Below are 13,107 nucleotides of genomic sequence, written 5' to 3'. Positions count from 1 at the left end.
TGAGACTACTCCAATTTGTCTTAGTCCCAACATTAAATTCCAAACTGACATTAGACTACAGTTGTACTGTATATTTTGGATTACCACACACTATAAATTGCTTCTAATGGTCTTAACCAGCTCAGTTGTTTCATATATCTACCTAGATGTAAGACACTTGCACCTTCCAGGTAATACAATCCAAATGCATTAGGGCTATGAAGCCCAATTGGTCAGTTTCTTTGGAACCAGCTGCTATTGAGTAAAAAAGTTAATATGGTGTGTCAGTATTGAGATCTGCAACAGCTCATCATCATGAATGACTTCATTATTCTTGCAAATGAGTCAAATAGTCTGGAAACTAATTTTCCAAATGGTTTCCTTCAATTGTAATTAGTTTAGCTAGATCAGAATAAAACCTAAATCAACTCTGGTAGTTATAAGCAATTATTCTTCTTGGCAAACACAGATTTTGCTTTGCATAGGAGGCGCAGGGACATGCCTACTATATGAATGTAGAACTCAAATCAATTCAAAACATGTAACTTAGTTATATATTTATAGTTTACAATCAATATGTGGCTTGAAAACATTTATTATATTGGGTATGATTTTACAAAGTTAATTTAGTAATAGGTTACAGGAAAAATCATTATCTTGTGCTAATCAATCATGTGTTTCCATGGTCCCATAAGGTTACTGATACAATAGATTTTAACAGGAGTCACAAAATGAATTTTAAATAAATATAATTTTCCAGTATTAATTACTAAGATAGTTCATAATTTAGCTTATTGCTCATTGTTTAAAACCTATTACCACTTATATTCTTTCTGGTAATGCTTTATGGCAAAATTAGCATTAGCTTTATGGCAAAATTTAAAGTAAAAGTGATAGAACATTAAATTATTTCCTTGCTGTGTTCTGCTATAAATTTTACAACTTTAAAGTTCTCCTTTTTCAGGTTGTACTTCCAGTCAAAATTAATGGAGAGCTCCATGTTTATGAACATCCTTAATAATAACAGCAAGAAATATGCAAAGAGGACTTGGTGTATTTTCAGAGCTTTTTCAAACAAAACACTGGATATGTGAACATGACCGTCCATGAAGATGGGCTTTACCTTGTATGATCCTCTGCTGCTGTTGTTTGATTTCACAAAAATCAAGCCCCTTAGTCTCCTCTGACTCTTCCGCTAACCAAGGATTGGCAGGAACAGTTCTTTGATCTCCAGTCATAAGGCTAGACCTGAAAATTAAAGCAAATTTCAGTAAAAACTTCACTGATTAATCTAAGTGCATCACGCAAAACATAGTGCAAGGATCAAAGTTACTGATACATTTTACAATGTTTATAAGCAATTGCATGTAAAAAGAAATGTGCAACTTCGAACGAAGTCAATAAAAAGGTCTTCCTCACAAATGGAAATAAATGTATTCCAGTTTCAAATGCAGTACTTGAAATACAGAAGTGTATGGTCTTAAATTTTTTTGTAGGGAAAGGCAGTAATGGGAGAGCAAAAACTAAAGAAAAGGAAAAATCAGTTTGAAAGAGAAACTGAATGGAAATGATGTACTGAAATTTAAAAAGAATGTTATGCAGTTCATCCAAGGAAATGTTCTAAATGTCATTGCAATTAAAAGAGAAAATGCAACAAGGAAAATATGACAAGCTGTAAATTAGCTAGAAGCAGCCAATATTCAAATAATTGGTCAATTAATAGATACAATAATAATTTCAAATTTGGTTAAAATAAGAAAACCTGGTCACTATTTAATCATGCAAAGGGTTTTTACTTATTAAGCAGTCAAAAGTGAATCAAGATTCACTGACGGTGTTAGCAGGTAATGTGGAACAATGCATTTAAACAAATATGCTTCAAATTATTCAAAGAGTATTGATTACTTTTTATGAATCACTATTTTACTGAATGGTCTTAGTTTAAACCCACTAATCTTCACAGTTTATGATGTGCAAAGAACTTTTGTGCTTACAAAAATGTTAGCTAAGCCTAGTGGCAACAGAAGTAGAAAGTTCCCAGCAACTCATGGTTAGTGAATCATTGATTTCCGCTGGTTGTTTCTGAATGCAATAACATGCCCGTAGGCAACTTAAATGTGAGTATTTCACATCAACTTTAGAATAATGTGAAAATGGCTCCTCTGTGATTCAATTCACAGACAGAAACTCCAAGCAGAATTAGATTTAACATTTAAAGCAGTTGCCTTTGAGTAAAATTTGAACATGAGGTCCATTCATTACCCAGCACACAGAGATTTAACTCCACATCACAGCAAGGACTTTTTTTCCAAACAAACTTTACTCCATTTTCTGCACTTTGTTTGCCTCTTGGCATTTCAACAGAAAAAAAAAGAAAAGGCAAGTCCCAAAATACATAAACTGTGAATAATTCGAAATGCTGGCCAACACTCGCATGGTTCCTTGCTCCAGTATATCTACCCTAAAACCTAATAATATTTAGTCAATTTCAAGTTAAGGACAACATCCAATAATGAAAGCAATTAGCAGCAATCTGCATCACTGTCTATATTCGAACAACCTGTTACAAATCCATCGAAAATCATGACAAATATCACTTGATAACTGTAATCCCTATGACATGTTTGGTAACTGGTCTGCAGTAAACACCATTGTACTTCCTTTTTACTCTCTGATCTTACTGCGCTTTGCGTTAGTGGTGTAAAGATTAAAGCTTATCCAATTAGCCTCCCACTGATTTTGCCATGTTAATCACCTAAATCTTTGGAATGGTCACAGAGCAGTGGAGTGTGTAGATGATTTCTCATTTTTTTGTGATCAGCTTTAACTAATTATAAGGCTTTGAGATTTGCTCAAATAGAAAAGACGAAAGGAATGGAATCAGAGAGCTGTGTCGCTGCCTAATAACCAGAGGCTAATCTTGCATGAACTATTGTTTCACTGCAAATTCTTTCCAGGAAAAAAACTTTCCAAGTGTCTCTGATAACTCAACCGCAGCTTTTTCCTGATACAGGCCACACATTAAGATTTACTGTTTTTTCAACCAGATAAAAGATAGTATGGGTGCATCGCAACTACCTGATTATGTGACAACATTTGGCATAATAACGAAATGGATTTTTTTGAAATAAAGGTTGCACTATATAAAAAAAGTGAATAGCTAGTTTAAGTGAAATGGGCATGCCAACATTTTTTAGCAAACGGATATAAGTTCATTGAACAGTAATAAAATGTAAACTATGAGTCATTATATCGCCTCTAGGACTTGCTGATTTTCACAACAGTTGGATGTTATATTTATGATTAATTGAACAAAAGGTTCCACAAAATGAAATATTTGAGCTTCTGCCAGTCTAAAGCAGAATGAATTAATCTCCTAAAGTTCCATTTATTAGCTTAACTTTTGACAAATTTCCAATTGTTCACCACATTTAAGGACAAAACTATAGATCAAACTTCAAATCAGTTTGGCTGAGCCAAGTTTGGCTGTGTTGCTTCAGTTGTCTTTTGCCACTGCGTAAATTACACAGCATATTAAATAAACAATTCAACCGCTTATAAATAATAGAGCATCCTTTGCTGAAAGCTGCATAACTTCAGGATAAGCATAATTATTCTTCATAATGGTCACTTGATAACAATCTGGGAAGGGATCTCCTCTTGATTAGGCATCCACACAGATGAACACAGTCAACCCTTAAGTCAGCAAACAGGAATGTACTGATTTGAAGATTAAATATTTCACAAACACCATTTTCAGGAAAATATTTTCAAAATAACAGAGACCTTTACTGATAATATGTCCACAAGGGTATAAGGGACTAACCTATCAAGGCACTGCTACAATAAGATTAGCCCAATTGAATAACTCACTAATGTACCATGAAACTAGCTCAGTAAAAGCTATTGAGTGAGCAGTGCGATAGGTTAGCTCCAGACATTTCACTTCTGTGACATGGGCTCAATCTCAGGCCAGAATGATGGGATAAGTTTCTCCTCCTTGTTAACTGTAAGGGTAACTCCGTGAAATGGGTTTGGACAATGTTAATTCAGTCCACAGTAGACATGGGTTTATCGCAGAGAACTGCTCCCTATCTCAGCTAATTGGCAAACACATTCACACAACAGATGGATGATGAGACACTTTGGTGCCATAGGTGATGTTCATCTGACAAGGCTTCAGAGCCACCAGAAGGCAGAGTATTACATCTGATATGAGAGGTTTTAATACCAAGGTTGGGTACAAGTTAAAAATGCTTTATTTGCATTGCTGAGCATAAAATAGTTACAATTAATAACCAAGGACTTCTTAAAGAAATATTAATCGTTTGCAATCGTAACTTGTTTAAGCAAAGCTTTCATACAATGAATATTTCTATCACTCATACATTGGTCCTTTGTTCTAAAATGTTCATCAAGAAACTGAAAAAAACTCAGATGCTACAAATTCTGTTTTTTTAAAGTGTTAATCTCAATCTTGGTGAACATAAGGGGAGAAGATTTCCCTTGTGCATGTAGAACAAAAACCAGATAAATAATCTTTATAAATAAATACATTATCATTTTGTTAACATAAAAATCCAGAGCAAATCTACCCTTAATAATTCAGCATTACATTCAATGCATTAGTCCTTTCTTATCCTTATGTCACTCACACAATCAAGAATACTTGTTGAAAATGTCACAAGATGGATTAACGTTCTCATGTTTCAGTGAGCATTCAACAAAAAACTTACGATTCTTGCAACATGCTCAGATAGAAGAGGGATGAGTATCAATATGCATATCCATTTTTATATATTAAAAGCACCCTTCATTAACAGCACTGATAGTTATTTTCCATTTTAAAGTTAAAATAAAAAAAGGTTGTTTAACACAAGCTAGGAGTTAAATTTGAATTACTGGCTTTTTCCCGCTTGGCCTTCCTTTATGTCAAAGACAGCCCCGTCCCTCATCAATATGCCTTAAAATTCAGTTGACATGTTTCTATTAAGAAAACGTGAACTATATTTGGGATTTAAGGAATGTTTTGAATCAAACCTTGAAAATTGCACGAACACAGAACATTAAGTATTTGATGAGTTTGTTTTTGTTTATGGAAATTTGTGTTCTTTATAATATGATCAAAGAAAGGGAAAGTCGTGGGGAGTGGTATCTGCTGTAAGTGCTTTCAAACAGCTCAAAGGCAGTACCACTGATTGTGTTTAACTCCATTTTCCTTCAAGGTTGCTGGAACATGTTCCCCATCACTGGCTACCACCATCTCCAAATATGTTTCATAAGAACATAAGAAATAGGAGCAGGAGTAGGCCATCTGGCCCTTCGAGCCTGCCCTGCCATTCAATAAGATCATGGCTGATCTGTCGTGGCTCAGTTCCACATTCCCACCCTCTCCCCATAACCCTTAATCCCCTCTCTTATCAAAAACCCATCAACCCGCTTCTTAAAAATACTTAGCGAGGTAGCCTCCACCACTTCAACGGGCAGAGAATTCCAGAGATTCACCACCCTTTGAGTGAAGAAGTTCTTCCTCAACTCCATTCTAAACCTCCCCCCCCTTTATCTTGAGGCTGTGCCCCCTAGTCCTACTGTCCTTTCTGAGCGGGAAGAGTCTCTCCACCTCTATCCTATCCATCCCATTCATCATCTTATACGTCTCAATGAGATCTCCCCTCATTCTTCTAAACTCTAACGAGTACAAGCCTAGTTTATTCAGCCTCTCCTCATAGTTCAACCCCCTCAACTCCAGCATCAGCCTAGTAAACCTCCTCTGCACTCCCTCCAAGGCCAAAATATCCTTGCGTAAGTACGGCGCCCAAAACTGCAAACAGTACTCCAGCTGCGGCCTCACCAATGCCCTATATAGCTGCAGCAAGACCTCCCTACTTTTCTATTCAATCCCCCTCGCTATGAAGGCCAGCATCCCATTTGCCTTCCTGACCACCTGCTGCACCTGCAAGCTGGGTTTTTGCGACTCACGCACAAGGACCCCGAGGTCCCTCTGCACCGTTGCCTGCTGCAGTTTTTCTCCACGTAAGTAATAATCCTTCCTACCATTATTCCTACCAAAGTGGACCACCTCGCACTTGCCAACATTAAATTCCATTTGCCAGTTCCTGGTCCATTCGCCCAGCCTATCTAGATCCTTCTGTAGACTCTCCACACCCTCCGCACAATTTGCCTTTCCACCAATCTTGGTGTCATCAGCAAATTTCGACACCATACACTCGGTTCCCTCCTCCAGATCATCTATATAAATGGTAAATAGCTGAGGCCCCAGCACCGACCCCTGAGGCACTCCACTTGTCACCAACCGCCAATCCGAATAGCACCCATTGACCCCCACTCTCTGCCTCCTATTTGACAACCAGTCCTCTATCCACGCTAACACCCTACCCCCAACTCCATGTCCCCTGACCTTCTGCAATAACCTCTTGTGAGGTACCTTGTCAAACGCCTTCTGAAAATCAAGAAAGACCACATCCACCGGCTCTCCTCTATCCACCGCCCTAGACACATCCTCATAGAACTCCAATAAATTTGTCAGACACGACTTCCCCTTAACGAAACCGTGCTGTGTCTGCTCTATCAAGCAATTCCCCTCAAGATGCCTCGCTATTTCCTCCTTGATGACGGATTCTAACATTTTACCTACAACAGACGTTAAACTAACCGGCCTATAATTCCCCGCCTTTTGCCTGGCACCCTTCTTAAACAATGGCGTAACATTAGCCGCTTTCCAATCTTCCGGCACTTCCCTGGAATCCACCCTGTCCTTCTCAAGTCTTTCTTGACTGCATGTGCCTTTCTCCTAGATTCATCAATCAAATGGTCTGTGCTCCTACTGCTCACAATTCCAAAGACCACCCTCCAAATGCTTGCAGATCTTAGAATCCTCCCTTTCCAAAGCTCTTAATTTTTATCTGTCTTTTCCTCGTGATCTAACATCTACCCACCACTGCTCCCCAAATGCTGCTCGCAATGCTTTCATATCCCACAGCATTTTACCTGGCGCTCTCAGACGCAATGATTTTTTAAAAATCTATTTCCAGGCCCAGTTGTTTCCCTTCTCAGTGCTCCCAAATTCTAGCATTGTCCCTACTTTAGTAAATCAGCATTCCTTATAACACTACCTGGTGTGACACCTCTTGTTATTATAAAGCTTGTAACTTAACAAGACCAACCAGAGGTCTTGTGGCGCAGTGGTAGCGCCCTACTGCTAGACGAGTGGTTCAAATCCAACTCCACAACTAGGTAGCGACAGAAAGGAACGTTCATAACGTGGTTCGACAGGTTGATAATCTGTTCGGAAATTCTTCCACCATTTCCCCCACTATTCCCCAAAAGGTAAAAAACAGTACTGGTTTGAAGATAGATTAACATCAAGAGCAACGCCATGGAAGGAGAATTTGTGTGGCTATACTGTATCAAAATGTGTGCACTTCCTGTATAATTACCTCATATTGCAATTTTTAGTCACACTTGTTAATGCTTTGCAATATAAATTTCGATGTCCATATTTATAATTGAGGTCACCAATGGAAAAATAATAAAATTATAAAACCTTGCAGAATTACTCACTTCCTGTCTGGCACGATTCGGACAGTTTAAAACTTGCAAAATTACTCGCTTCCTGTCTACTACAATTCGGACAGTTTAATTCAAACTAATGTTATATTTTAAAAATTATAAACAAAACATAGGCAGACATTTTCAAGTTATAGAAAGTTATTTCACAACAGAGAGTAGAAGGTTGGTAAGCTCTTCAAGAGGAGGAGGATTTGTATTCCAGCCTTTAGGATTCATCTTTGAACGAATTCCTGTAGCATTTACTAATAAGTAGCCTTCTATGATACCATGGCCTGAATTCTCCAGCTGTTCACATCAGCAGGATTCTCCGGTCCTGCCTGCAGCGCACTCCCATCCGCATGTTTCCCGCTGGCATGGGTGACACCAATGGGAATTCCCACTGACAGCGGCAGGACCAGAGAATCCCACTGCTAGCAAACAACACATCACCTCCCGTTGGTGGGAAACATGTGACTGGGAGGCCAGAGAATCTCATCCCATATTTTAGCAGTGGGACAATACACTGTTTGATGTAGTATAACATTCTTCACATTACAAAACAACACATTCTTTGATTTAACAGGATTGTTTTAAAGTTTATTTATTAGTGTCACAAATAGGCATACATTAACACTGCAATTGAAATTCCCAGGCAACTGCCATGCAATCCCCACCTGGAAACATCCAGGGTGGTTCTACAACATATCCTTAGGGTTACTTCGCAGAAACACTACCCCAGAGCTTAAAGGTGACAGCCCAAGATGTATTTGGAGCATGCTTATCACATGTAAAGTGTTGAACTTCGTATCAGTACCTAATTGGCTAAACTATAATTTACATAAAGTATGTACAGTTAGAAGCAGATTAAAAGTAAAATCAACAAACGTCAAACAGGAACAACATGTACCAGCTTCGCCATTGTCTTAATTTATCACTAAGCATAATATATAGCATTGGAAATAAGGTTCTGAACAATATGGAATGTCTCTAACAACATTTTCAATCACAAGCCAGTCCTCTTTAAGACGCCTGAGGCTCAGGATTTTGAAGCTACCTCTCTCATACCTTAATTTTTTTTCCATTCTCTAATCTGAATTAAAAGGTTCAATTGGGTAGGAGGCTTACAGCCCCCAAAATGCACAAATTTGATCTCTACAAAAACTTGTGCATAACTTTCCATAGTGTGCAGCCAGAAGATGTCTCTCCTCAATGTAATAATCATCTTTATGTTTTTGGAATGGAGGAAGCCATCTATAACACACTTGAACCTATTTCCAAAGATTGCTAGTATGATTGAGCACTCACATGAGTTTGCAAATCCACGCCCATGTCCTGCCCACCTTCTCCCAATCCAGCAACAGCATAGGTCTCAGTAATTACACATGAATTCGAAAAGGAGAATAGAGGAACAGGAGTAGACCATTCAGCCCATCGATCCTGCTCCACCATTCAATTAGATCATGGCTGATCATCTACATCAACACAACTTTCCCACTCGATCTCCATATCCCTTGATGTCAATAGCATCCAAAAATCTATCAATTTCTGTTTTGAACATGCACAATGATTGAGCTTCCACACCTCTCTGGGAAGAGTTCCAAAGATTCACCAGCCTCTAAGTAAAGAAATTCCTCTCAAATGGTACCCCTTATCCTGATATTCTGTCCCCTGGTTTTAGATTCAGCAGGCAGGGGAGATATTTTATCACAGAAGCTCATAGAATCCGTACAATGCAGCAGGAGGCCATTTGGCTGACCAAGTCTGCACCGGCTCTCTGACCGAGTGTCTTACCCAGGCCCTATCCCTAAAAACCCACATTCACCATGGCCAATCCATCTAACCTGCACTTCTTGGGACTACTGGCCAATTTATCATGGCCAATCCACTTAATCTGTACATCCGATCTACAACCCCATTGTGCCCTATAAGAATTTTGTATGTTTCAATGAAGTCACCCCTCATTCTTCAAAATTCAAGCAAATACAGGCCCAGTCTCTCCAGTATCTCCTCATAAAACAATCCTACCATCTCAGGGATTAATCTGGTGAACCTCCTCTGTGGCAAGTATATCCCTCCCAAGATAATGGGATCAAAAATGCACACAATATTCCAGGTGAGGTCCCACCAAGGCTCTACACAATTGCAGTAAGACATCTTTGCTCTGCACTCAAAGTCCCTTGCAATGAAGGCCAACATACCCTGTGCCTTCCTAATTGCCGGCTGTACCCACATGCTAACTTTTAGTGACTCACTTAGGAGAGTTATGAATGTAACTGTGGACTTGATCAGTTTTGAATAAAAACAAGATATAGCATGAATTTTTAAACTTTATCTGAGGCGAAAGACTTGGCAAATTATGTAAATATATTCAACATTACGCAACTTCAGGTTAGAAACAGATTCACTTGCAATGATCCTGTTCACCTTCTCTCTTCCATCAGTGTAAAGTCTGATTCACCATGGGGTATGCCACAGAAGAACTTCCAGTTATGTAAAACAGGTTCCAATTTAGCATGAGAGCTGTATATATAGAAGAGGTTCAAGTACTTGAATATTTATACAATTATCAAGGGTCCACTGGAAATTCTGCTATCCATATCCTATCCCACATCTAGTTTTGTTTACCAATTACCCTCATGGTTGCTAATCTACATTGATCCCCAAAGCCCTGAAAGTAAAATTCTCTCCTCATGTTTCCTCACCTCTGTGTAGCTCTGTAATCCCCCTCCAGGCCTATATCTATGAGAATTCTGCATTCTCCACTTCTTCATTCTACTTTTGGCAGCCATGCATACAGATATCTAGGCCAGGGCTTCTCAACTGAAACATATCATCTTGTGTGCAGGACTAAGATTATCTGCCAATTTAATAGAAAATTTAACCAAATTATCTAGTTCCAAGTGCAAGCCTCCTTCAACTGAAATATTCTCCATATGCTTGGCCAGTTCTTAGCCCATTCAGAAGCGTCCTGAGGAATTGGCCTCGGCATTTGTAAGTCAGAGTGATGGGGAGGAGGATTTCCTTTGTCAATCTGCTGTATAAGTGGATTAGCTGGAACACCCATCACAGAGTGATGGAGACAGATATCTGTTAAGGCACTCATGAGGAAATCAGACTGGTCAGATTGTCAGACTCAGGCTGAGAAAACGCAGAGTTTAATCAGGGATCTCAGGCGGCAAGAAGGGAAGATTTTAAAACAATGGAGGAAAATCATTGAGAAATTCAAAAGAATTTAAACTCTACTTTGGAGAAATATACATATACACACACATATATATATATATATATATATATATATATACACACACACACACACACACACACACACACACACACACACACACACAAGTCTTTGCCTTGTAATGTCAACTGCAGGTATTGTTTGATCTGTTGATTATTTCCAGTATTTTCTGTTTTCACTTCAGATTATCGGCACCTGTGGTATTTTGCTTTCAAATGCAAGTTGGTGTAATTTCTGAAATGACTTCTCTTGTCTTTCGACTTGTACCAGTGCTGCACCACATTTCAATACAAATCATTCTTGGGGATCGTTGTGAGATTGAAATTTAGTGTCAACTAGTGTTTACTTATCGGCATTTTTCTTCGGTTGATGAATAGCTTGCTAAAATAGGAATGAGACTGCCTCATTAGTCTGGGCTGACTTTGAACATAAAATAAAAAGATGTGGTCCATTCCACGAATCACACAGTTTATTTACATTTATGCTCATAAAGGAGTTAATGTAGGATAACAAGCAAACATTTGCTATCTTTCTTTCCAATAAGCCAAGTATTATTGGATCAGATCCAAAGAACCAGTTTACAATTCCAAATTTACTGAAACATTCACATCATACTAACATATGATAGAATATTGAAATCTCTATTTACACACAGATTTGGGGAAAATAACTTTATAACCACTTCACATATATTTAGCACTCGGTCTCAGGGTTTGTGGAATGTTGCAATTAAGCATTAAGCCCCTGACCACATCAACATCCATGTCACATTCACAATTTCCAGAGACAAGAGAACGGGGGGATACATTAATTATCAGTTTGGTTCAATGGGAGCTTGAGGCAAAAGAGTTAAGCCCCACTCCATGATTTAAGCTTGTAATGTAAACTGATGCTTTTTACAGCTCTGATTGCTGTATTGACTGAGACACCTTTCTCAGTGATATTAAACTGCAAGTCTAACTGTTTTTACAGATGGTCATTAGAGATCCCATGGTACAATTTGAAGATGGCAACGACAGTTTAGTTGGCTAACATTTCTCTCCTTCAATACCACAATGAAAAGATTCATTCATTATTTATCCATTGGTATTTGTGGACCAAGATGGTGGCAAACTGCCTGTTTAATTTGCCTACATAATTAGACAGAAAACATAGAACAGAAAGAGGCCATTCACATACACATCAGTGTCTATGCTCCACAGGAGTTTCCTCCCACCTTGCTTCATCTCAACCCATCAACATATTGTCATGGACAAAATTTGCAGTTTTCCTTACTATCAGTGATCTATGTGTTTTGTGTGTGTGTGCATTGTCTTATCCCCAGAGTTGCTGTCTCAATTTGGATAATTCCAGCAGCAAGCCTTTTTTTGAGAGTTTTAAAAATAAAGAATTTAATCATACTTTTGCCTTAGAGGTTTAAATAAGGCGATGCTGCACTCACTCGACTCATCCACACTATCACTCAGACAAAAGTCAGGCACAGCTAATGAAAGAGCAATATGATTACAAACTACAACTCAGTATCTTACTTATGGCAGGCTAGTAATTTCTTAGATGAGTTGATGCTTTCAGTTGAAGTGAAAGTTTGTTGAGCAGAGGATTCTTAGTAAGCAATGAAGTCTCTTATAGTTTAATTTCCAGCAAGTTGGTTCTCTGCTTAACCCGAAGTCAGAAAAGGCTGGGAGAACCTTTCTCCCACTTTCAAGGTATAGCTGTTTATTAATTTGACTGCTGAGTTGGTTCCGTGGTTTTTTACTAATGACTTTGTCTCTGCAGAGCTAATTTTTGCTGTTTTAAAAACAGGCAACAAACATGGTTAACACAAGTGACCTGTTACAAGTCCAAAGCCAAAGCCCTATTCCAAATCAGGTGAATGGTAAATCAATGAACATCTTGTGTTTGTTATTTGGCACTTTGAAATTTATCCAGTCTTGGTTCGAATGGAACCATCATAATACAATGGGAAGCCAATGGGGACCCATTTACATTTCTCTAGTGCACATTGAGTTGCAATGTATCTTTTGTTCATGGTGAACCAGAAGACCAGCTGGAAAGCTCTAGTCCTTCTGTTGAAGCTCCATCTTTAAACAAAAGAATGTGTGAATTTCCTGGACAGTTGCAAATGTCTATATTTCATAGAACCATATAATCCTACAGTGCAGAAGAAGGCCATTTGGCCTATCGAGTCTGCAACCACAACAATCCCACCCAGGCCCTATCCCCATATCCCTATGCATTTACCCTAGCTAGTCCCCTTGACACTAAGGGGCAATTTAGGATGGCCTAGCATGCACATCTTTGGACTGTAGGGGGAAATC

General features: G+C 38.6%; 1 protein-coding gene across 2 annotated transcripts in view; it reads right to left on the bottom strand.

Moving 5' to 3' along the window:
- The window catches only part of stx8 (syntaxin 8), a 182,519-nt gene that overhangs the window by 135,685 nt on the left and 33,727 nt on the right, over positions 1 to 13,107 (bottom strand). For both annotated transcript variants that reach the window (XM_080208888.1, XM_080208889.1), the window contains exon 5: positions 1,103 to 1,227. In XM_080208888.1, coding sequence (XP_080065014.1) covers positions 1,103 to 1,227 — 125 coding nt within the window. The remainder of the gene's footprint in view (positions 1 to 1,102; positions 1,228 to 13,107) is intronic.

The sequence above is a fragment of the Carcharhinus amblyrhynchos genome, chromosome 21 (assembly GCF_965287045.1).
Source record: "Carcharhinus amblyrhynchos chromosome 21, sCarAmb.v2.hapA, whole genome shotgun sequence".
In the NCBI taxonomy this organism is placed as follows: Eukaryota; Metazoa; Chordata; class Chondrichthyes; order Carcharhiniformes; family Carcharhinidae; genus Carcharhinus; species Carcharhinus amblyrhynchos.
The sequence above is the reverse complement of the archived record's forward strand: the minus strand, read 5'-3'. Positions and strand labels throughout refer to the sequence as shown.